The sequence below is a fragment of the Oncorhynchus masou genome, unplaced genomic scaffold, assembly GCF_036934945.1.
Source record: "Oncorhynchus masou masou isolate Uvic2021 unplaced genomic scaffold, UVic_Omas_1.1 unplaced_scaffold_2131, whole genome shotgun sequence".
Lineage (NCBI taxonomy): Eukaryota > Metazoa > Chordata > Actinopteri > Salmoniformes > Salmonidae > Oncorhynchus > Oncorhynchus masou.
Window position 1 is genome coordinate 34317 of NW_027008609.1, and position 24500 is coordinate 58816.

At 46.2% G+C, this 24500-nt stretch overlaps 1 protein-coding gene across 6 annotated transcripts in view; it reads left to right on the plus strand.

Moving 5' to 3' along the window:
• The first annotated feature begins 1483 nt into the window (after positions 1–1483).
• The window catches only part of LOC135532953 (transforming acidic coiled-coil-containing protein 1-like), a 30676-nt gene continuing 7659 nt past the window's right edge, over positions 1484–24500 (plus strand). The window contains exons 1-6 of one of the 6 annotated variants that reach the window (XM_064960380.1): positions 1484–1818; positions 8183–8255; positions 17756–17847; positions 21291–21698; positions 21980–22015; positions 22731–22791. In XM_064960380.1, the coding sequence (XP_064816452.1) occupies positions 21586–21698; positions 21980–22015; positions 22731–22791 (210 nt within the window). In that variant the 5' untranslated portion in view covers positions 1484–1818; positions 8183–8255; positions 17756–17847; positions 21291–21585. Of the gene's footprint in view, positions 1819–8182; positions 8256–14705; positions 15519–17755; positions 17848–21290; positions 21699–21979; positions 22016–22043; positions 22294–22730; positions 22792–24500 lie in introns of those variants that run through there. The other 5 variants (XM_064960378.1, XM_064960381.1, XM_064960379.1 and 2 more) reach the window with 5 other exon arrangements.

Consider the following 24500-nt stretch of genomic DNA (forward strand, 5'->3'; position numbering starts at 1 on the left):
TGCCGGCCAAACCCTCCCCTAACCCGGACTGTGCATCGCCCCATGTGTCTCCCGGTCGCGGCCAGCTGCGACAGAGCCTGGACTTGAACCAAGATCTCTTGGACTCGAACCAAAATAAATATGGGTTGTATTTACTATTTACAATGATATTTGTTATTCACTGGTTGCCCTTTTTTTGTGGCAACACGTCGCAAATATTGCTGCTGTGATGACACACTGTTGTATTTCACCTAACCGATATATGGGAGTTTATCAAAATGTGATTTGATTTTCTAATTCTTTGTGAGTCTGTGTAATCTGAGGGAAATGTGTGTCTCTTATATGGTCATACATTTGGCAGTAGGTTAGGAAGTAAAGCTCAGTTTGTGGGCAGTGAGCACATAACCTGTCTTCTCTTGAGAGCCAGGTCTTCTAACGGTGGCCTTTCTCAATAACAAGGCTATATTCACTGAATCTGTACATAGTCAAAGCTTTCCTTAGTTTTGGGTCAGTCACAGTGGTCAGGTATTCTGCCACTATGTACACTCTGTTTTAAGGGCCAAATAGCATTCCAGTTTGCTCTGTTTTTTGGTTATTTCTTTCCAATGTGTCAAGTAATTATCTTTTGTTTTCTCATGAATTGGTTGGGTCTATTTGTGTTGCTGTCCTGGGGCTCTGTTTGTATTTGTGAACGGAGCCTCAGGACCAGCTTGCTGAGGGTACTTTTCTCTAGGTTCATCTCTCTGTAGGGGATGGCTATGTTATGGAAGGTTTGGGAATCACTTCCATCTAGGTGGTTGCAAATTTAATGGCTATTTTCTGGATTTTGATCATTAGCGGGTATCGTCCTAATTCTGCTCTCTCTCTCTCTCATCTCACCACCCCCCCTCTCCCTCCTCCCATCTCTGTCTGTTGTTCAGCGACTAACAATAGGGCCGAGACTCCCTCCGGACAGTACCCTCACCCATACCAGGCTAGCCACACCTCCCCATCCCCCCCTCATCTCTGCCAAGCTATCCTCCCCCGCCCTCATTCCCAGAGCTTAGTGGCCTTTAACACTACCCCCTCCTTCCCACTTTCTCTCTCTCTCTCCCCTATTCACTCTCTTTCTCTAGAGAATCTCTGTAATTCCTTACAAGTGACTGTAATTTGCTCAGTGCAGGAGGGACGGCAAGATAGAAGCAGAGAGAGAGAGAGGAGGGTTAGACGGAGGGAGAGGAGAGGGAAAGAGGGAGAGGAGGGGTTAGAAGGAGGAAGAAGAGAGGTAGAGGAGGGTAAGAAGGAGGGAGAGGAGAGGGAGAGAGGGAGAGGGGGGGTTAGAAGGAGGGGGGAGAGAGGGAGAGAGGGAGAGGAGGGGTTAGAAGGAGGGAGAGGAGAGGGAGAGAGGGAGAGGAGGGGTTAGAAGGAGGGAGAGGAGAGGGAAAGAGGGAGAGCAGCGGTTAGAAGGAGGAAGAGGAGAGGTAGAGGAGGGGTTAGAAGGAGGGAGAGGACAGGGAGAGAGGGAGAGGAGGGGTTAGAAGGATGGAGAGGGGCAGGGACTGGTGTAGTAGTTGGCATGTGATCAGGGCTCCTGGGCTGCTAGACCATTCAGCCTAGATGAGAGAGAGAAAGAGAGATGCAGTGTGTTAAATGAGAAGAGTCTATAGAGGCTGTGCCTTCATCACCGGGATTCTACTATTTTGGAAGAGTGGGAATATGGAGAAAGCGCTCTAAAAAAGACTAGCCGGTCGCTTTGAACAAGATACAACACACACAACACACACCCAGCGTTGCCATGGGGGGCTCCCTCAGTCAGCACAGGAAGAACTCCTTTGGCTCCCCCAGGAAGAAGAGCAGCATGTGAGTAGACTACACCCCCCTATCACTGTTACAGTGTGTGTGTGTGTGTGTGTGTGTGTGTGTGTGTGTGTGTGTGTGTGTGTGTGTGTGTGTGTGTGTGTGTGTGTGTGTGTGTGTGTTATGACTTATTCCAAGCGACTGGCATGTCTATTTTAGAGCACTCTATCCAAATTGATATTTTTCCTGTCCTGTGAGCATGTAAATGATTTAATTTTAGAACAGGGGAAGGAGAGAACAGGTCATTAGGATCGTTAGTAGAGGCTAATCTAATGTAATGAATAATGATGTAATGAGAGAGAGATGTGATCAGGTTTACTGACAGACACACTTCTGACTGAGGCACACCTGACCACTAACAGCTGCTGGATTCACAGTTTTGCATAACTTCAACCCTTGTGAAGTAAGATGTCTTGCAGAGAAGCAACAAGCAAAAACATTTATTGTTCAAGCTAAAATTGAATTATATGATACTACACAGTGTTTAATGAAAGGCAGTTCAATTACAAATACATGTTAGGGAGAAAGATAGAAACAATGTTCTAGATGTGTACATAAGAAACCCAATAGTGGGATGTAAATTCAGTAATCAGTCAACACGAGAACAATATTTTCTGTTAATATAGCCTTTTCTGTATTATCTCTGGTATTGATGTCCTCCTCAGTCAAGTGTTAAGGTGTGGTTGAGTTGAGTCCCTTAATTATGGTCTTATGTGATAAAAGATCTGGTTGTTATTTCCCTCACTCACTCACTCACTCACTCACTCACTCACTCACTCACTCACTCACTCACAAATCAATGGTAACATACCAGCCAGTCCTCTCTTTCTCCAAGTAGGACCCAGTGGATCAGTACCATGTTAATGATCTGCTACTCCTCTTACACCTCATCACTTTCCCTTTAGTACCCCACACACACGCACTACCCAGTCAAACCACGATGCTGCTCTGCTCTAACCATCCTGTTGTCACGGTGACTCATTAGTACTACTGGATGTATTAGTGGTGTTGTTATGTTCCACAGCAGTTGTTTACAGTGGAGGTAATTCTGATTGACACTGAATTACCCAGAGTAGTGCAACTGTAAGGTATTTTACAGCCTGAAGCCCTGAGTGGCTCCGAGACTTGGATCTGAGACTTCTTCTGTTAGCTGGAGCCCTCATGAAATCAGAGGAAAGCCTACAGACAGAGCCGCCTTTGTTTGGCTGATTTTACAGTGCATTCGGAAAGTATTCAGACCCCTTCACTTTTTCTACATTTTGTTCCATTACAGCCTTATTCTAAAATGGATTTAATTATTTTTTCCCCTCAATCTACACACAATACCCCATAATGACAACATTTTTGCAAACTACTAAAAACTAAAAGACTGAAATATCCCATTGACATAAGTATTCAGACCCTTTACTCAGTACTTTGCTGAAGCACCTTTAGCAGCGATTACAGCCTCAAGTCTTCTTAAGTATGACGCTACAAGCTTGGCACACCTGTATTTGGGGAGTTTCTCCCATTCTTCTCTGCAGATCCTCTCAAGCTCTGCCAGGTTGGATGGGAGCGTATCTGCACAGCTATTTTCAGGTCTCTCCAGAGATGTTCGATCTGGTTCAAGTCCGGGCTCTAGATGAGCCACTCAAGGACATTTAGAGACTTGTCCCAAAGCTACTCCTGCGTTGTCTTAGCTGTGTGCTTAGGGTCGTTGTCCTGTTGGAAGGTGAACCTTTGCCTCATTCTGAGTTTTTCCCATTCTTCTTTGCAGATCCTCTCAAGCTCTGTCAGGTTGAATGGGAGCGTTGCTGCACAGTTATTTCCAGGTCTTTCCAGAGATGTTCGATGGGGTTCAAGTCCAGGCTCTGGCTGAGCCACTCAAGGACATTCAGAGACTTGTCCCGAAGCCACTCCTCCGTTGTCTTGGATGTGTGCTTAGATTCGTTGTCCTGTTGGAAGGTGAACCTTTTCCATCAAGGATCTCTCTGTATTTTGCACCGTTGATCTTTCCCTTGATCCTGACTAGTCTCCCAGTCCCTGCTGCTGAAAACATCCCCACAGCATGATGCTGCCAACACAATGCTTCACCTTAGGGATGGTGCCAGGTTTCCTCCAGACGTGACGCTTGGCATTCAGGCCAAAGAGCTCAATCTTGGTTTCATCAGACCAGAGAATCTTGTTTCTCATGGTCTGGGAGTCCTTTAGGTGCCCTTTGGTAAACTCTAAGCGGACTGTAATGTGCCTTTTACTGACGAGTGGCTTCTGTCTTGTGAAAGGACAGACTGACAGAGAGGAGGGACAGAGGGACAGACAGACACCAGAATATTGTGTGTAGCAATACAGGGACACACAGGATACATAATTCCCCCAAACAATGGTGTACACACAGTGGTGGAAAAAGGACTGAATTGTTAGACTTGAGTAAAAGTAAAGATAAAAACCTTACTGGAAATGAAAAATGAAAAGTCACCTAGTAAAATTCTACTTGAGTAAAGTCTAAAGGTGTCTGGTTTTAAATGTACTTAAGTACAGTAATGGGGAAAGTACTCAATTGTCAAACTTGAGTAAAAAGTAAATGCTATACATCAAATTCCTTATATGAAGCAAACCAGATGACATAATGTTCTTGTTTTTACATTTACGAACAAACGGGCACACAGAGATAATTTGCAAAAGCATTATTTGTGTTTAGTTAGTCCGCCAGATCAGAGTCAGTAGGGGTGGCAAAGCTTTATATTGTTAGGTGTGTGAATTGGACCATATTGATGTCCTGCCTGAGCATTCAAAATGTAACTAGTACTTTTGGGTGTCAGGGAGAATGTATAGGAGTAAAAAGTACATATTTTCTTTAGGAATGTAATTGAGTAAAAGTAAAAGTTAAAAAAATATAAAAAGTAAGATACAGATACCTCCAAACAGTACTTAAGTAGTACTTCAATCATTTTTACTTCAGTACTTTACACCACTGCATGCACACGAACACACACGCACAATGTCTGTCTATAGACAGCGAGTTGTAATGTTGGTGATTTAGTACTGACAGAGAGGTGGAGAGGAACAGAGGAAGAGGAGAAGAGGTGGAGAGGAAGAGGGAGAGCTTCAGGCCAAAGATAGATCATTGTTCTACATTCTGAATAGGCTCTAAAGATCTGATAGGGGGTGCTTATATTTGTCCTGTTTCACACATGTATAAGTGTGTAACCTGTACAAGTGTGTGGTGTGAAATGGAAGTTAATTTTTTTGAATATCCCACTCCCCCTGAGAAACCCTCCAAATGCAGGTCACTCTCAACTCACAATATGAATGAAAGAGATGGAGGAGGGGCGGTGAGGGGAAGGGGATGAAGAAATTAGGAGTCAGATTTCTGTTCCACTTAAAAATGATGATTTGCTTGAAATAGATCAGCAAATAAGAGCCACAATCTTATCCCTCATAGCCGCACACACGCACACACATAGGCAAAAAGATAAGCAAATTTGACCATAACTTTATCCTCCTGATTGCGGCAAAAACTCAAACAGGAAGTACCAGTGAGACGCTCAATTAGGAAGTGGTCTGATGAAGCGGATGCTAAACTACTGAGTACACCACATCAGTCCCTGGCTTCATTACATCGTCGATGCACTTTTAAGTCTCCACAGTGACCTACGTACATATCCCAACCAGAAGCCATGGATTACAGGCAACATCCACACTGAGCTAAAGGCTAGAGCTGTCACTTTCAAGGAGCGGGACCCTAACCCAGACATTTATAAGTAGTCCCGCTAAGCCTTCTGATGAACCATCAAACAGGCAAAGCGAGAATACAGAACTAAGATCTGATGCTACAACACCGGCTCTGAGCTCGTCGGATGTGGCTTGCAAACTCACGGATTACAAAGGGAAACCCAACCACGAGCTGGCCAGTGACACAAGCTAAATGCCTTCTAGGCTCACTTCGAGGCAAGCAACACTGAACCATGCTTGAGAGAACCAGCTGTTCCAGATAACTGTGTGATCACGCTCTCTGTAGCTGATGTGAGTAAGACCTTTTAACCAGGTTAACATTCCTAAGGCCACAGGGCCAGACGGATTACCAGGACGCGTACGCAGAGTATGCGTTTACCAGTTGGCAGGTGTCTTCACTGACATTTTCAACCTCTCCCTGACCCAGTCTGTAATACTGTACCTACATGTTTCAAGCAGACAACCATAGTCCCTATGCCCAAGAACGGCAAGGTAAACTGTCTAAATTACTTTCGCCATGTAGCACTCACATCTGTAACCATGAAATGCATTGAAAGTCTTGTCATGGCTCACATCAACACCATCATCCCAGACACCCTGGACCCAATCCATTTCGCATATGGCCCAACAGATCCACAGATGTACTCTCTATTGCACTCCACACTGCCTTTCCCAAAAGGAACACCAATGTAAGAATGCTGTTCATTGACTACAGCTCAGCGTTCAACATCATAGTGCCCTCGAAGCTCATCACTAAGCTAAGGTCCCTGGGACTGAACACCTCCCTCTGCAACTGGATCCTGGACTTCCTAACGGGCTTCCCCCAGGTGGTGAGGTTAGGCAACAACACATCCACCATGCTGCCCCTCAACATGCGGGCCCCTCAGGGGTGCATGCTTAGTTTCCTCCTGTACTTCATGTTCACCCATGACTACGTGGCCACACACGATTCCAATGCCATCATTAAGTTTGCAGACGACATGCCAATGGTAGGCCTGATCACCGACGACGATGATACAAGCCTGAAAGGAGGAGATCAGAGACCTGGCAGTGTGGTGCCAGGACAACAGCTTCTCCCTCAACGTAAGCAAGACAAAGGAGCTGATCATGGACTACAGAAAAGGGAGGGCCGAGGACACTCCAATTCACATGAGGGGGCTGTAGTGGAGTGGGTTAAGAGCTTCAAGTTAACATCACTAAGGATCAATCATGGTCCAAACACACAATGCCTCTTCATCATTTTTAAGTGGAACAGAAATCTGACTCCTAATTTCTTCATCCCCTCCCCTCACCGCCCCCCACCACCCCTCCTCCATGGGCCATCAGATCCTCAAAAAGTTATACAGCTGCGCCATTGAGAGCATCTTGATTGGCTGCATCACCGCTTGGTATGCAACTGCTTGGCATCCGACCGCAAAGCGCTATAGGGTAGTACTTATGGCCCAGTATATCACTGGGGCCGAGCTCCCAGGCCATCCATGACCTCTATACCAGCCGGTGTCAGAGGAAGGCCCCATAAATTGTCAAAGAATCCAGCCACCCAAGCCACAGACTATGCTCTCTGCTGTAACATGGCAAGTGTACCAATGAACCAAGTCTAGAACCAACAGGACCTTGAACAGCAAGACTGCTAAATAGCTAATTAAATGGCTACCCAAACTACCTGCATTGACCCTTTTTTGCACTAGTTCTTTTGCAACGACCAGTCACACACACTGGACTCTAACCACACACTCACACACACTTAAACTGATACCTCAACACACACACACACACACACACACACACACACACACACACAGATTGAGGGGGGAAAATATTTTTAATCAATAAGGCTGTAACGTAACAAAAGGTGGAAGAGTGAAGGGGTCTGAATACGTTCCAATTTTTTTTACATTTTACCTTTATTTTACTAGGCAAGTCAGTTAAGAACAAATTCTTATTTTCAATGACGGCCTAGGAACAGTGGGTTAACTGCCTGTTCAGGGGCAGAACGACAGATTTGTACCTTGTCGGCTCGGGATTCGAACTTGCAACTTTTCAGTTACTAGTCCAATGCTCTAACCACTAGGCTACCCTGCCGCACAATGTACTGTAAATTGTTTGTCCTTCCCATTCACCCTCTGAATGGCACACATACACAATCCATATCTCGATTGTCTTAAGGCTTAAGCATCTTTCTTTAACCTGTCTCTTCCCCGTCATCTACACTGATCTGAAGTGGATTTAAAAAGTGACATCAATAAGAGATCATAGTTTTCACCTGGTCAGTCTAAGTCATGGAAAGAGCAAGTGTCCTTAATCTTTCAAGATAATATGTCTAGACCTCTGTGTAGTAGAGGTTGTACTGGTCCTTTCATCTATCATTTGTGTGTCAGTGTGTGTTTTCTGGGGCCTAAATTAAATCTGCAGATGTTAGTTATCTGCAAACTATCTCGGGGATGCCTCCCAAATTCCCCATCAAAGGACTGATTGTAGCACTATCTGCACTTGTCTTTCCTACTCATGTCTCTCTCTCCCTCTCTCTGTCCCTTCCTCTTTTTTTCTCCCTCTCTCTCTCTGTCCCTCCCTCTCTCTCTCTCTCTCTCTCTCTCTCTCTCTCTCCCTCTTTCGCTCTCCTCCCTCCCTCCCTCCCTCTCTTTCTCTCACCATCTAGCACAATCACAAGGGCTGTTGTTGGAGTACAAGATGATGCAATGCACTTCAGACTACATCCCCAGGATGATGATGTAATGTCAGCTGGCCTGGTTACTTGTAACCATGCCGACAATAGTCATTTATATTTAAACACCCGTCATGATGATGCTCTACACACATGTACACGCACGTACACAAGCATGGGAGAAACTAGGTTAAAGCATTACTGCATTCAGAACAGAGTTGTACAACAGAATTCAAATTTCAAACATGGTTAGTACTGCCTGAGGGGGACTGAGAGAGACATAGAGAGACTGAGAGGTACTGAGAGAGAGAAACAGAGAGGGACTCGTAGAGACAGAGAGGGACAGAGGGGGACTCAGAGAGACAGAGAGGGACAGAGGGGGACTCAGAGAGACAGAGGGTGGGTGTACTTAGCACTCTAAACAGTGATTTCTCTCTCATTCCTGTGTGTTTCTGTCTAACTAAAACAGAGCCTCTCCTCCAGACTGACAGTTAGAGACTGGACCTGGTCAGAGACCACTGATCACCATTAGATGGAGCTCCTCTTGCACAAGACAGACAACATTCATGTGTATCCACCATAAGTTTCACATGGACAGTTTGAGTGTTGTGTTTTGTGATCAAACCATGAATCAAACTGTTAGGGTGCTGTAAGGTGCTCAGTGTTTAGGTATGTATGGCTTTAGACTGGAGGGACTGTATCACCAATGCTGTGGTTCACCACTACATTGTAGTATGTAGGCCTACTTGCCCAGAAGGAGAGATATGTTGACTTCTATTGACCACCAGATGGGGTTGTTGAACCTGTTTTTGTCTCAGTGCCACGGCTTCACCAGGCAGACCTGCTATTATAGGAAAGACAAACTTACTGTTCAGATCATCATTCAGAGTCATGGAAGGGATTAAAACGCTTTTGGTAATCCCCATCTGTGTATCCTAGCCTGCTCAATTATCTCATACGGTATATCATTCCTCATGTGGCTACAATGAATGTTTATCATACTAGTTATATTTAGCTCCTAACCACACACACACACACACCTGTCACTTTCAGTCACATCTTAATTAAATGAAAAGGGTTGATAGACTAGGCTGTTCACACGTACACAACACACACACACACTAGTCTGCTAGTTGTCTGGGGGATAGGGTTAGGATGTGGTCAGACATCCAGACAAAGGGAATGTTACCGTCTGTGTTTACTCAGGGAGTTACCCTCTGTGTTTACTCAGGGAATGTTACCCCCTGTGTTTACTCAGGAAATGTTACCCTCTGTGTTTACTCAGGGAATGTTACCCTCTGTGTTTACTCAGGGAATGTTACCCCCTGTGTTTACTCAGGAAATGTTCTGTGTTTACTCAGGGAATGTTACCCTCTGTGTTTACTCAGGGAATGTTACCCCCTGTGTTTACTCAGGAAACCCCTGTGTTTACTCAGGGGAATGTTACCCTCTGTGTTTACTCAGGGAATGTCACCGTCTGTGTTTACTCAGGGAATGTCACCCTCTGTGTTTACTCAGGGAATGTTACCCTCTGTGTTTACTCAGGGAATGTTACCCTCTGTGTTTACTCAGGGAATGTTACCCTCTGTGTTTACTCAGGGAATGTTGTTACCCCTGTGTTTACTCAGGGAATGTTACCCCCTGTGTTTACTCAGGGAATGTTACCCCTGTGTTTACTCAGGGAATTACCCTCTGTGTTTACTCAGGGAATGTCACCGTCTGTGTTTACTCATGGAGTTACCCTCTGTGTTTACTCAGGGAATGTTACCCTCTGTGTTTACTCAGGGAATGTTACCCTCTGTGTTTACTCAGGGAATGTTACCCTCTGTGTTTACTCAGGGAATGTTACCCTCTGTGTTTACTCAGGGAATGTTACCCCTGTATTTACTCAGGAAATGTTACCCTCTGTGTTTACTCAGGGAATGTTACCCTCTGTGTTTACTCAGGAATGTTACCCCTGTGTTTACTCAGGGAATGTTACCCTCTGTGTTTACTCAGGGAATGTCACCGTCTGTGTTTACTCATGGAGTTACCCTCTGTGTTTACTCCCTCTGTGTTTACTCAGGGAATGTTACCCTCTGTGTTTACTCAGGGAATGTTACCCTCTGTGTTTACTCAGGGAATGTCACCCTCTGTGTTTACTCAGGGAATGTTACCCCCTGTGTTTACTCAGGGAATGTTACCCCCTGTGTTTACTCAGGGAATGTTACCCTCTATGTTTACTCAGGGAATGTTACCCCCTGTGTTTACTCAGGGAAGCTGAAGTCATCTATAGTCATAAATGTGACTGGCTGTATGTCTATTAGAATTCTAATATCCTTCTTTACTCTATAGAAACAGCCTCTGTTTGGTTTAAGCTCTGTGAAGCTTCATGTAGTTAGACCTTTGGTGTTGTTCTAGAAGTGTCAGTGTGAAGTCTCAGTGTGTTCCAGACTGCATGGGTTCTAGACTAGAGTATGGCTATATGTCTGTGGCTCCGCCAGTGTTCCATGTGTGCTGGTCTATTTCTGGATGCAAGGAAAGGAGTTACGTAAGACCTGACTATTCTTTCTTTCACTCTGTCTTCTCTTCATCTCCTTCTCTTTTCTTTCCTCTGCACATTTTCCTGCCTGTGAGTCAAGGCGCTCTCAACCTCCGCTCTGTCAGACCTAACTGTGTATGTGTGTGCATGTGTACGTGTGCTTGTGTTTAAAGTGGACTGTTTATCCCACATGTAGTCTGGGTGTAGCCTTGTGAAACCAGCCTAATCTCGCAATAGCTCACATTCTGAAACAAATCTTGTGTCTGCTTGACCAGGCAAGTGTGAGTGGACCCTGGTCTATACAGATGTAGAGAGAGGGTGTTGACATGGTGATAAGGGATGTGAAGGCTGTGATAAAAACGGTTGAATAGCTCCCCAACAGGTCTGTCCTGCCTGCCACAGACAGCAGACAATAGAGAGGGGAGGGAAAGCTATGCCAGGCATTCCTGATAGACATGACAAAAGTCCTACCAAAATATACAGAATACGCGGTACGCACCCTCGCGCTCCCTTCTGCCCTTCCTCTCTCTTTCTCAAAGGTCTACAGTGGGGTTTGGTCTGAGAGAGGTTGAGACGGAGAAGGTGTCAGAGGGAGAGGGTACCCTCTGTGTGTCTTTGTGTGTTCTCCATCTTGCTGATCACGTCTGAGCAGAAGAGAGCAGAGTAAAGAGGACATGAAATTGGAGATAAAAGAGAAGCTGTCAACTGTTTCCTCTCTCTATCCATCCCTCGCTCCGCTCTTCCACAGTAGAAAATGGTTATTAGATTAGTTATGGTTGAAGTTTCTCATACAACACATTTCATTTGGCTTGGACTAGTTTGTGTGTGTGGGTATGTTTGTGTGTGTGTGTTTCAGTGATTGGGATGGTTGTTAGTCAGATTTTGTCACGACGTATTACTCAGTGCTGTGTGTCAGTGTGAGTGTGTCTGTGTGTGCGCATTTTGTGAGTTATGTAAGCCATCATGAGCACCCTTCAGGCTTGTGGGTGTATATATTTATGTGTGTGTGCATGTGTGGTTCATGTTATGTGTGTGTGTGTCTGCAGAGATGGGAAAGAGAGAGTTTCCATATGGTTGACAAACCACTATAGAGAGAACAGGTCTGGAGGGTTGTAAGGATGCTTGTTGTCTATTCATGAGAGGAACTCAATGTTTTAGTTGGATTTGTTTTGATGTGACAGATGTAGTATACTGTAATGATGAGGATAGAAGGGTCAGTGGAACAAATACAGCAGTAGCAAACTGAATGTTGTTAATGTTATAGAGATAGATAGATAGATAGACCTATCTATCTATCTACAGTTAAAGTCGGAGGTTTACATACACTTAGGTTGGAGTCATTAGAACTCGTTTTTCAACCACTCCACAAATTTCGGTTAGGACATCTACTTTGTGCATGACAAAAATCATTTTCCCAACAATTGTTTACAGAGAGATTATTTCACTTATAATTCACTGTATCACAATTCCAGCGGGTCAGATGTTTACATACACTAAGTTGACTGTGCCTTTAAACAGCTTGGAAAATTCCAGAAAATTATGTCATGGCTTTAGAAGCTTCTGATAGGCTAATTGACATGATTTGATTCAATTGGAGGTGTACCTGTGGATGTATTTCAAGGCCTACCTTCACTCAGTGCCTCTTTGCTTGACATCTTGGGAAAATCTAAAGAAATCAGCTAAAGAAAAATTGTAGACCTCCACAAGTCTGGTTCATCCTTAGGAGCAATTTCCAATGCCTGAAGGTACCACGCTTATCTGTATTAACAATAGTATGCAAGTATAAACACCATGGGACCACTCAGCTGTCATACCGCTCAGGAAGGAGACGCGTTCTGTCTCCTAGAGATGAACGTACTTTGGTGCGAAATGTGCAAATCAATCCCAGAACAGCAAAGGACCTTGTAAAGATGCTGGAGGAAACAGGTACAAAAGTATCTATATCCACAGTAAAACAAGTCCTATATCGACATAACCTGAAAGGCCGCTCTGCAAGGAAGAAGCCACTGCTCCAAAACCACTGTTACGAATCCCTTTTGGCCCGACAGTCTAGGGGGATGGTAATGAGACTCGTAACATAACTCATGCAAATTATTATTGTGACAAAGGAAAAGTGTGAACGAAATAAGCACGACAACTGAAATCTACCGTCAAACTCTAGGTTTTATTTATAAACACACGGTAATGGGGGGAGCAGGAAAAGGGGCTGAGCTGGACCCAAGGAAAGAAACAATAAGTATTCAAAAACACCCCTAAGCTAGACTAGCCTACTTTAACAACAGCTAACTAACTAACCAAAATACAGTGGGTGGTCCGCCCAGTTCTAACTAGTGTATTTAACAAAGTTCACCTACGGGTAGTGTATGCCCATGGGCGACTTGTCTTGGTTTCCCCCTTTTCCACCAGCAATCAAACACAAACACCATAACCAAAAACAATACTCACAGGTGATGACAAAGTGCTATGAGGTGCTTAAACAAAAGAGAGGTTACGACACAAAGCGAGAGTGAAACACAGAGACCTACAGACATGGCATTTAAAGAGAGATTGAGCTGAGCTGAGCTGGGCTCTAGAACAAACAAATGATGGGGTTTTTAAACCATGGGGAAGGTACTGTGATAGGTTTAGGAAATATGAGGAGGTGTGTCTTCTGATTGATGATTGATTGTTGACTGATTGGGGAGTGATGATTTTCACCTGTGAGGGAGAAGGAGAGAAAAGAAACACACACAGGATACACACACACACAGGATAACTGTATCCGTAACAACCACCATAAAAAAGCCAGACGATGGTTTGCAACTGCACATGGGGGCAAAGATCGTACTATTTGGAGAAATGTCCTCTGATGAAACAAAAATATAACTGTTTGGCCATAATGACCTTCGTTATGTTTGGAGGAAAAAGGGGGAGGCTTGCAAGCCGAAGAACATCATCCCAACGGTGAAGCACGGAGGTGGCAGCATCATGTTGTGGGTGTGCTTTGCTGCAGGAGGGACTGGTGCACTTCACAAAATAGATGGTATCATGAGGAATTGAAAATTATATGGATATATTGAAGCATCATCTCAAGACATCACTCAGGAAGTTAAAGCTTGTTTGCAAATGGGTCTTCCAAATGGAAGCATACTTCCAAAGTTGTGGCAAAATGGCAACAAAGTCAAGGTATTGGAGAGGCCATAACAAAGCCCTGACCTCAATCTTATAGAAAATTTGTCGGCAGAACTGAAAAAGCATGCGAGCAAGGAGGCCTACAAACTCGACTCAGTTACAGGAGCTCTGTCAGGAGGAATAGGCCAACATTCACCCAACTTATTGTGGGAAACTTGTGGAAGGCTACCCGAAACATTTGACCCAATTTAAACAATTTAAAGGCAATGCTACCAAATACTAATTGAGTGTATGTAAACTTCTGACCACTGGGAATGTGATTTAAGAAATAATAGCTGAAGTAAATAATTCTCTCTACTATTATTCTGACATTTACCATTCTTAAAATAAAGCGGTGATCCTAACTGACCTAAGACAGAGATTTTTACTAGGATTAAATGTCAGGAATTTAAATGTATTTGGCTAAAGTGTATGTAAACTTCCGACATCAACTCTATCTATCTAACTCTCTATCTATATTGTGTCTGGTCAGGTCTGACAGAAACATGTGTACTACCTGTCGTCCTAGTTGTGTTAGGTGTCTTCCTCTCTCCTCCTCCTCCTCCTCCTTCCTTCATCCTCCCTCTCTTCCCACTCCTTGGGACACTGGGGATCTACCACTCTATGTAAACAGTCAGCTGACTCTTACAAATCCAACGGCTCTTTTGAAACAGGAAACTTGCTCCCTTCCTTCTCTAACCCCTTCCTTCTACCCTCCCTCTCTTCTCCCTCATCTCACAACATGCCTCCCTGCATTTCACAATAGAACAGCCTGAGAGAGATGGGGGAAGGGGTGGAGGGCTAGGCAAACTCTTTGGGTGAGAGTGAGAGCAGACGAGGGAGGGAGCGGGGAGAGGAAAGAGGAGGGAGCAGTCTGGCAGCCAGCTGATTGCTGGTCTGGCATTCAGAGTTGGAGCGGAGGATAGAGAGAGGCAGAGAGAAACCGAGAGAGGCAGAGGAAGAAGAGAAGAGGCTACTGATGCTACATTAATCTGTAATCTGACAGAGAGTCAGAAACCAACAGCGTCATCACAGAACTGTCAGCCTCTGTCAGTTTGTTCCGGAAATCAACAATGTAAAAGAGCAGGCTGGGAAACTAGAGCAAGAGGAGGAAGTGAAGAGAGAAACGAGAGATGCCATAAAACCAACATCCTCTCAAAGAGAAAGAACACACACAACAGCTCAAAGAGAGAGCTAGACAGAAGGAGAAGAGAGAGAGGTAAACATACTCTGTGGTGAGTCACTCCTCCTCCCCCTCTGCTTTCCTTTCAGCTCCTCTCCTCTGGTGTGTTGATGCTGATGCACAGAGGAGCAGCAGAACTAAGAAAAGAGTCCGATCCAGAACACTAGCTGAAGACGAGAACTGGACTTTGTGTGGGAGTAGCAGGACTGACAATGGAACTGTAGAACCATCAGGTTACCAGAACTAGAACCAGGAGTATCATCAGAGCCAGAGCGGTGGAACCGTACCCAAAGGGTTGTGTACTGTATAAAGGAGTGGTAGTGGACCTGGTGTGTCTCAATAAAGATGTCCTGGGGGTCTCTGCTGTCTCCGGTCCAGTGGGCCAAATGGACCTGGTCAGCTGTACGGGGAGGAGGGGAGGAGGACGACGGAGGGCCCAGAACCAAGGATGAAGGGGGAAAGTAAGTAGGCTACAGGTGTGTATGTGTGTGTGTGATGCCTGTCTGGCACACGAGTGAGGGAGAGGAGAGACATTGTGTGTGTCTGTCAGGGAGAGAGAGACAGACAGTGTGTGATGCCTGTCTGGCACACGAGTGAGGGAGAGGAGAGACATTGTGTGTGTACACGTGCAGAGAGATTATCAGCAGACTGAAGTAACCTGTCCGGATGACTGGGGGAATTTTCTGTTATTATTCATACAGACAGAGAGAGAGAGAGAGAGAGAGAAAGAGAGGAGGGAGAGGGCAGAAACCTAGAGGGAAGGAGAGAGAGGCAGAAACCTAGAGGGAAGGGAGAGAGGCAGAAACCTAGAGGGAAGGAGAGAGACAGAAACCTAGAGGGAAGGAGAGGCAGAAACCTAGAGGGAAGGAGAGGCAGAAACCTAGAGGGTGAGAGGCAGTAAAAGACAGAGAGAAAGAGAGTCAGAAAGAGAAAGAGGGAGATGTGATGTTGTTTTGATGTGGTCTCTTGTTCTTTGCTGCCGCTCTGCGTAACCGTGATTAGATCGTGTTGTCATGTCTAAAAGCAGGTGACCACTCATACACACTCAGACAGCCCCTCCTTCCTTCTGGTAAAACTGTTTTTGTAGGTACTGTAGCTCTGTTTGCTTTCTTATGGGACAACAAATAATCTGTCTGCTTTCATAATATGTCTGTCTGAGAGAAAGCCAGGAGGAGAGGGTTGGTGGAAGGTTAGGGAAGGTTGGAGGAGGGTTGGGGGAAGGGAGGTTGAGCTTTCTAAAGATGTGGGATTTTTTTGTGCCAGTTTCTAGTTTCCAAGTAACTGTCCAAGATCGCAGTGTAGAGGCCATCACTGGGACTGATTGTCTGGGCCTGCTTGGTGTGTGTGTGTTTTAAGGATGACCTCTGTGTGGTGTAGATGTGATGTGTGTGATATATAGAGAGGGAGGGAGGGAGGGAGGGAGGGAGGGAGGGAGGGAGGGAGGGAGGGAGGGAGGGGGAGGGAGGGAGGGAGGGAGGGAGGGAGGGGGAGGGAGGGGAGGGAGAGAGAGAGAGGGAGAAGGAGGGAGGGAGGGAGGGAGGGAGAAGGAGGGAGGGAGGGAGGGAGGGAGGGAGGGAGGGAGGGAGAAGGAGGGGGAGAGGGAGGGAGGGAGGGAGGGAGGGGGAGGGAGGGAGGGGGAGGGAGGGAGGGAGAGAGGGAGAGGGGAGGGGAGAGAGGGGGAGAGGGAGAGGGAGGGAGAGAGGGAGGGAGGGAGGGAGGGAGGGAGGGAGGGAGGGAGGGAGGGAGGGAGGGACGGCTGACTGTCTGTGTTTCAGGAGCCTGTGTCTTTGTTCCCCTGAGCTGTTTTTCATTAGTGTGTGGATGGTCTGATGTGCATTTAAGTGCCTGGGAAAAACACACACACACACCCGTCTCTGGGTCCCAGACACCAGGCCCAGACTTATTTCCAAGCTGTGTGTGTGTGGACGTGTTTAACTATTCATGTGGGGACCAATTGTCCCCACAAGAATAGTAAACAGACCAACATTTTACCAACTGGGGACATTTTGTTGGTCCCCACAAGGTCAAATGCTGTTCCTATGGGGTTTAGGAGTAAGGTTAGAATTAGTGTTAGGGTTCGAATTAGGTTTCGGGTTAGAAGCTAGGGTTAGTGTTAGGGTTAGGTTTTTGGGTTAGGTTAGAGTACAGGTTAAGGTTAGGGTTAGGGTCAGGGGGTTAGGGAAAATAGGACTTTGAATGGGGACTGAATTGTGTGTGCCGACAAGGTTAGCTATACAAGACTGTGTGTGTGTGTGTGTGTGAGTGAAAGGGACCGAGAGAGAGAAAGTGGAAGAAAGCGAGAGACTGCGACACAGTCTGTCCTTGTGTATTGAGGACACGTTGGCAGGATAAGGAGGAGGCTAGTGGAAGCAGGTGGCCAGGCAGGGTTCTTTCTCCCTTCCTCCCTCTTTCCCTTTCCTCCCCCTTTACTTCTCTTACTGTGACACTCCTTATAAACTCCATTGGCGGGCTGTTGAAGGAGCCATACAGAGCAGCAGGTGGTACACTAACATGACAAGATATGACCACATAGAGAAGGTATGACCTCACTCCACCAGACATCCTGAAAGTTCCAAGGAAATAGACTAGTGTACTGACCTGTAATCTCTCTCTCTCTCTCTCTCTCTCTCTCTCTTGATGTCTCTCTCTCTTGCTGTCTCTCTCTCTCGCTGTCTCTCTCTCTCGCTGTCTCTCTCTCGCTGTCTCTCTCTAGTTCAGATTCAGAAGGGAACTTTGAGACACCAATGGCGGAGTCTCCAGGTCTGCAGAATGACCTGACCCAGCTGGATAACTCTGCCGACAAAGGTGAGACTCCATCCTCAGCTCACTACCTATGTATCAGTTAAACCCCTATCCTGCTCAGAGGGAAAAATTGACAGATGGCCGCTGGTCATAAGCTAGTCTATTATTGCTCAGTAATGCCACAGAGACCAATAAAGACAACTCTTTTTGTGTCAGTGGCAACAACATAAACGAGAGTGCCCCTCTAACAAACACACAACAAACACACACACACACACACACACACACACACACACACACACACACACACACACACACACACACACACACACACACACACACACACACGGGTCATATGAAACAAATCATGTGTTGTTGACCATTGTGGAGTTTGTAGACACACAATGTTATCCTATTAAAATGAACTGCTCTGTGGCGTCTTGGACCAGATTAGTTGATTTTGTTTTGGATTCATTATCCTATATCTAGACACAATGCAATCAGAAGATGGCATTCTATGATCCAAATGTACTACATCTCTGTCTCTGTAGACAATAACAGCCCCTCCTCTTATAGAACAGCAGCCAATCACATGCTGCTTGTGTATATTTGGGTTAGTGCCCTAAATAAAAACATTCACTGAGAGACAATTCAGTCTGGAGGAATAATCACAGTCTACTTGACTACGTAACCTCAGGGAGCAATCTACATGGTAACAACAACACTAGATGTCTGATGTCTGCCCACATGAAAAAATAGTATACTATGGTTGAATACAATAGTATTCACTGTAGTGTTTTGTGGCCTTTACTGTAATATACTGTACTATTTACAGTTTACTATAGTAGAAGTACTGCAGTAAGAAAAATAATAGTATATACTATAGTAATTACAGTAGTGTTTTTGCAGACTGTAGTATTTACTACAGTATACTACAACATTATATAGTAAGTACTACACATGATCGAGGCATACTACAGTGTGTAGTATAGTATTCTACAGTATACTACAGTTTACTATAGAATTCTATATTAAGTACTCTCTCTCCCTCTCATCAATGTGGTACCCTGTTAAAGACTAGTAGATATTTTTTAAACGTCCCACGTTGGGCTGGATGTGTCAGTATGTAGTTCATACATGCATAATCTATGAGCAGGATTACTACTAGCAAGATTCACACACTGCAGAGCGAGTGAGAGAGAGCAATGGCGTGGTGCACATGTCTGCATTTATGTGGCGTAGTACGCCATTTTTGTGGGCCACTTTTGTCTCGAGCCAAACTTCTGGCTAAAAAGATGACAAAAGTACCGGAGAATCTCTTTAAAATGTTTAGAAGCTGGTGTAGGCTACAGTGTGAGGCCTGTTCTAAAGGGCAGGGGTGAGGTTGTCCTGCTCTACTCCCAGATAATTCTGGTTAGTTTGGGTTAAGGAATGTTTCTTCGTTCTGACAGAGCATACATTTGGGATTGTCATAATGACTCTGTATTACACATCCACAGAGGGCAGTTTAACTGTGACATGTTATTGATATCTCTGAGAAAGGACAATTGAAAGATGATCTGACACACCCTATCTCTCTGAGAAAGAGAGAGCAATAACACAAGGGTGTGTGTCTGTGTGTCTGTGTGTGTTGGTGTGCGTGCGTGTGTGTCTGTGTGTCTGTGTGTGTTGGTGTGCGTGTGTGTCTGTGTGTCTGTGTGTCTGTGTGTGTTGGTGTGCGTGTGTGTCTGTGTGTCTGTGTGTGTTGGTGTGCGTGTGTGTCTGTGTGTCTGTGTGTGTTGGTGTGCGTGTGTGTGTGTCTGTGTGTCTGTGTGTCTGTGTGTCTGTGTGTGTTGGTGTGCGTGTGTGTCTGTGTGTCTGTGTGTGTCTGTGTGTCTGTGTGTCTGTGTGTGTTGGTGTGCGTGTGTGTCTGTGTGTCTGTGTGTGTTGGTGTGCGTGTGTGTGTGTCTGTGTGTCTGTGTGTCTGTGTGTGTGTTGGTGCGTGTGTGTCTGTGTGTCTGTGTGTGTCTGTGTGTGTCTGTGTGTGTGTGTGTCTGTGTGTGTTGGTGTGTTGGTGTGCGTGTCTGTGTGTCTGTGTGTCTGTGTGTGTTGGTGTGCGTGTGTGGATGGCTGTGTAGTCTCATTGTTCTGTGTTCCTGGTTTTCTCTGTAACAGCGAGATCTCTGTACAGCAGTTTGAGTCTGCAACCCTGATGCGCACGCACACGTGCACGCACACGTGCACGCACACACACACACGTAATAACCCAAGGACACTGACTTGTGTCTGTAGAGCGGCATGTATCCCAATGTTAATGAGACATGCAGGACATAGTGGCAGGACTGCTCAGCGATGCCTCCTCTCTGGAGCCTAACCCCTCAAATGTGGTTGACAGGGGCCTGGGCTAGAGCCCCTCTCAGCAGTGTCAACACACCCCAGACTGGAATGAGCAGCCCCGGCACCCAGAGAACAGAAGCATATTAGCAGCATGGCAGGCTGTCCCAAACACAACAGGGTCCTGGGCTGAACATGTACTCAAACCATGACTGTATTACTGCGTGTGTGTGTGTGTGTGTGTGTGTGTGTGTGTGTGTGTGTGTGTGTGTGTGTGTGTGTGTGTGTGTGTGTGTGTGTGTGTGTGTGTGTGTGTGTGTGTGTGTGTGTGTGTGTGCATCAGCGTTTGTTTTTGACGAGGTGTTTGTTGACACAGGGATCATTGTAAGGTACGATTCTTAGCATTCTAGAAGTGAGGAGCCATTGTGAGTGTTCTAACAGGAAGTGAGAGGATATTCAAACATACCTCAGTCCATACATGCTTTTAAATAGCCATGAACTGAGGCGGTGGAGCTGCAGTGGTCTGAGTCACTGTAGGGTTTAAAGATGGGACACCAGGCGTCCCAAATGTCACCCTACATAGTGCACTATGTAGTAAATAGGGTGTCACTAGGTATACATACACCCAATGCCCCATCCTATTCCAGAGATGTTTTCCACCCTGCACACTGGGGACTGAGGAGCACTCCCACACATTTTATGAATGTGTTTTACAGCAAGACTTTAAATGCAGAGATGTTTCTGAGAATGGGAGAGCGCCCCACAGTCACATTTAATAGTGATTACACAGGAAGCTCTTACAGCCTAGGGTCACTGTGTCCTTGGTGGAGAGAACGCTGGCAGGAAATCTGTAGCACATTAAGGGAGAGAGACTAACACACACATAGACACATAGAGATGCACGCACGCACACACACAAAAGAGAGAAGAGGACAAACGTCATGCTTTTCTCGATAACATGACAGCAGATTTACCGCTTGGAGAGAGAGGGAATAGGCTTTAGAGAAAAGATAAGCTATAGAGGGATTGGTGAAGAGAGTGTGAGAGAGAGATGTACACTTTCTGTAGTATATTATCTGAAACAAGATACAGAGAAATAAAAAAATTATATCCCTGAAAAAAACTTTTGAAGAAAAGTTGCTGTCTTGCTTGTCTCCAGCGTGAGATACTGATTCTGCCTCTCCTCTCTGCAGCCCTCACCAGAGATGACGGACAGCTGACGCCCCGTGCCTTCCTGGACAGGAACTCCAATCAGGATGTTTATCCCGCCTCCCTCCAGGAAGTCCAGGATGCCCTGAACAACCTCAATAGCCCCTCCCCCTCCCAGAGCAGAGCAGGTTTGGACCAGAACCTGAACCTGATGTTTACCTCCAGACCTGGAGAAGATGGTCTCTCCCGTCCCCTCTGCATCAGCACCGCGCCCTACGTCCCCCCTCGCTCCCCGTCCACAACCCCCCCGTCCCCGCTGATTTTGAGGATCTCGCTCCTATGACCTCTGACCCCAATGGCAACATCAACTCTCACCCCAACAGCCTGACTCCTGAAATGGACAGACCAGAGGACTCAGACAGACAGTCACCTAGGAAGAGCACAGGCATCACGTGAGTAACACTCTTATAAGACATCTTATCTTACAGTATCTTGTGTTTCCTATCATTCTGTCCTAACACCCTCCCCTTCTGGTTTAAGGAACCAAACTAACCATCCTGGCTCTACCAGTACAGTTCCCTGCCTGACCACTTAGTATAAAATCACATGATCTTATCTCTCCCTTCCTCAACCAATCTTCCCCCCTCCCCTCCGCTCTCCCGCCCACCCCCTCTCCCGTCTCCCCCATACTCTGTCCTGACCTGTCTCTGAGTCTCTTTCTGTGTGGCATCAGGACTGCTGAGCAGGTCCGTTTCCTCTGTATGACGCTGTAAGTACTGTTTACTGTATGTCTCTGTAGGCCCTCCACTAGGCCTCAACCACATCCCCAGACTCTTTGTCTCCCCCTGCCCAGTTGAGCTACCTCTCCCCCTGCCTGTTCCTCTCCCTGCCCCCCATGCATGTTCTCCTACACCACAATCCTACAGAGAGCAGCCCTGGTCCGCACTCTCTACTGCAGTCTCAGGTTGTCGCAGTCATCAGCTTCTCCCAGGCGGGGCTAGTCAATTACATCATCTACCTGACCTCAATACAAAGAAAAAGAGAGAGGTGACCTCATAATACTACAGCAATTTCACAGATACTCTCTGTATAAGCATAGTCATGCTCTGTGCAGTGGTTTGGTGACCCTGCTCTTATTCTATTAGGCAACAGCCTGTCATCTGCTTTCTGCTGCAATTGAGCAGTTTAGCAGCAGACGCACAGAGCAACGCAACAGAGAGAGCACAGAATGAGGGCTGATTTCAAAGCCTGCTTTCTCTTGTATTTTCTCTGCTTTTATCCTACTGTAGTCTCTCTCTGTGCTCAGTACATTGATTCAGTCTCACACAGTCTCATATCACAGGAATCCTATACCTTTAGGTCTAGCTGCTTCCCCTGACACACACACACACACACACACACACACACACACACACTACGATCTGGGTAGGGTTAGCGTTAGGATTGGTCTCAGTAGCTCTGACCTCCGTGCTCTTTGTCTTCAGGAACTCCTGTAAAGTGAAGAAGCTGGACAACCAGACTCCATTACAGAACACCTGCAGACAGGTAAGGGTTCATGTTCTTTACCTACTCCTCAAACAGGAAATGCTTCACTTGCCTCCTTTACTCATAAAGACAGCAAACTTTATTTACGTTTAAAATAATGTTTTTCAAATAAATGTGTGTATATTGCTGTCCTTGGCTATCATTGTATTACATATGCATGCATGTGTGTGTGCGTGCGTGTGTGTGTGTGTGTATTGTAGTGTTATAGTGTTTTCCACTCTGGTGCAATTTCTCTGTGTATCTGACCGTGACCCTGGTTAACCTGGGCATTCCTCTCTGAGAGACTGAGCCGTTCCATCAGTATACATCAGACATTTCCTCTACTCTACCTCAACCCTCAGTATACACCAGCCCTGTCCTCTACTCTACCTCAGCCCTCAGTATACATCAGCCCTGTCCTCTACTCTACCTCAGCCCTCAGTATACACCAGCCCTGTCCTCTACTCTACCTCAACCCTCAGTATACACCAGCCCTGTCCTCTACTCTACCTCAACCCTCAGTATACACCAGCCCTGTCCTCTACTCTACCTCAGCCCTCAGTATACATCAGCCCTGTCCTCTACACTACCTCAGCCCTCAGTATACATCAGCCCTGTCCTCTACTCTACCTCAGACCTCAGTATACATCAGCCCTGTCCTCTACTCTACCTCAGCCCTCAGTATACATCAGCCCTGTCCTCTACTCTACCTCAGCCCTCAGTAGACATCAGCCCTGTCCTCTACTCTACCTCAGCCCTCAGTAGACATCAGCCCTGTCCTCTACTCTACCTCAGACCTCAGTATACATCAGCCCTGTCCTCTACTCTACCTCAGACCTCAGTATACATCAGCCCTGTCCTCTACTCTACCTCAGCCCTCAGTATACACCAGCCCTGTCCTCTGCTCTACCTCAACCCTCAGTATACATCAGCCCTGTCCTCTACTCTACCTCAGCCCTCAGTATACATCAGCCCTGTCCTCTACTCTACCTCAGCCCTGTCCTCTACTATACCTCAGCCCTGTCCTCTACTCTACCTCAGCCCTCAGTATACATCAGCCCTGTCCTCTACTCTACCTCAGCCCTCAGTATACATCAGCCCTGTCCTCTACTCTACCTCAACCCTCAGTATACATCAGCCCTGTCCTCTACTCTACCTCAACCCTCAGTATACATCAGCCCTGTCCTCTACTCTACCTCAGCCCTGCCCTCTACTATACCTCAGCCCTGTCCTCTACTCTACCTCAGCCCTCAGTATACATCAGCCCTGTCCTCTACTCTACCTCAACCCTCAGTATACATCAGCCCTGTCCTCTACTCTACCTCAACCCTCAGTATACATCAGCCCTGTCCTCTACTCTACCTCAGCCCTGCCCTCTACTATACCTCAGCCCTGTCCTCTACTCTACCTCAGCCCTCAGTATACATCAGCCCTGTCCTCTACTCTACCTCAGACCTCAGTATACATCAGCCCTGTCCTCTACTCTACCTCAGCCCTCAGTATACATCAGCCCTGTCCTCTACTCTACCTCAGCCCTCAGTAGACATCAGCCCTGTCCTCTACTCTACCTCAGACCTCAGTATACATCAGCCCTGTCCTCTACTCTACCTCAGCCCTCAGTATACATCAGCCCTGTCCTCTACTCTACCTCAGCCCTCAGTATACACCAGCCCTGTCCTCTGCTCTACCTCAACCCTCAGTATACACCAGCCCTGTCCTCTACTCTACCT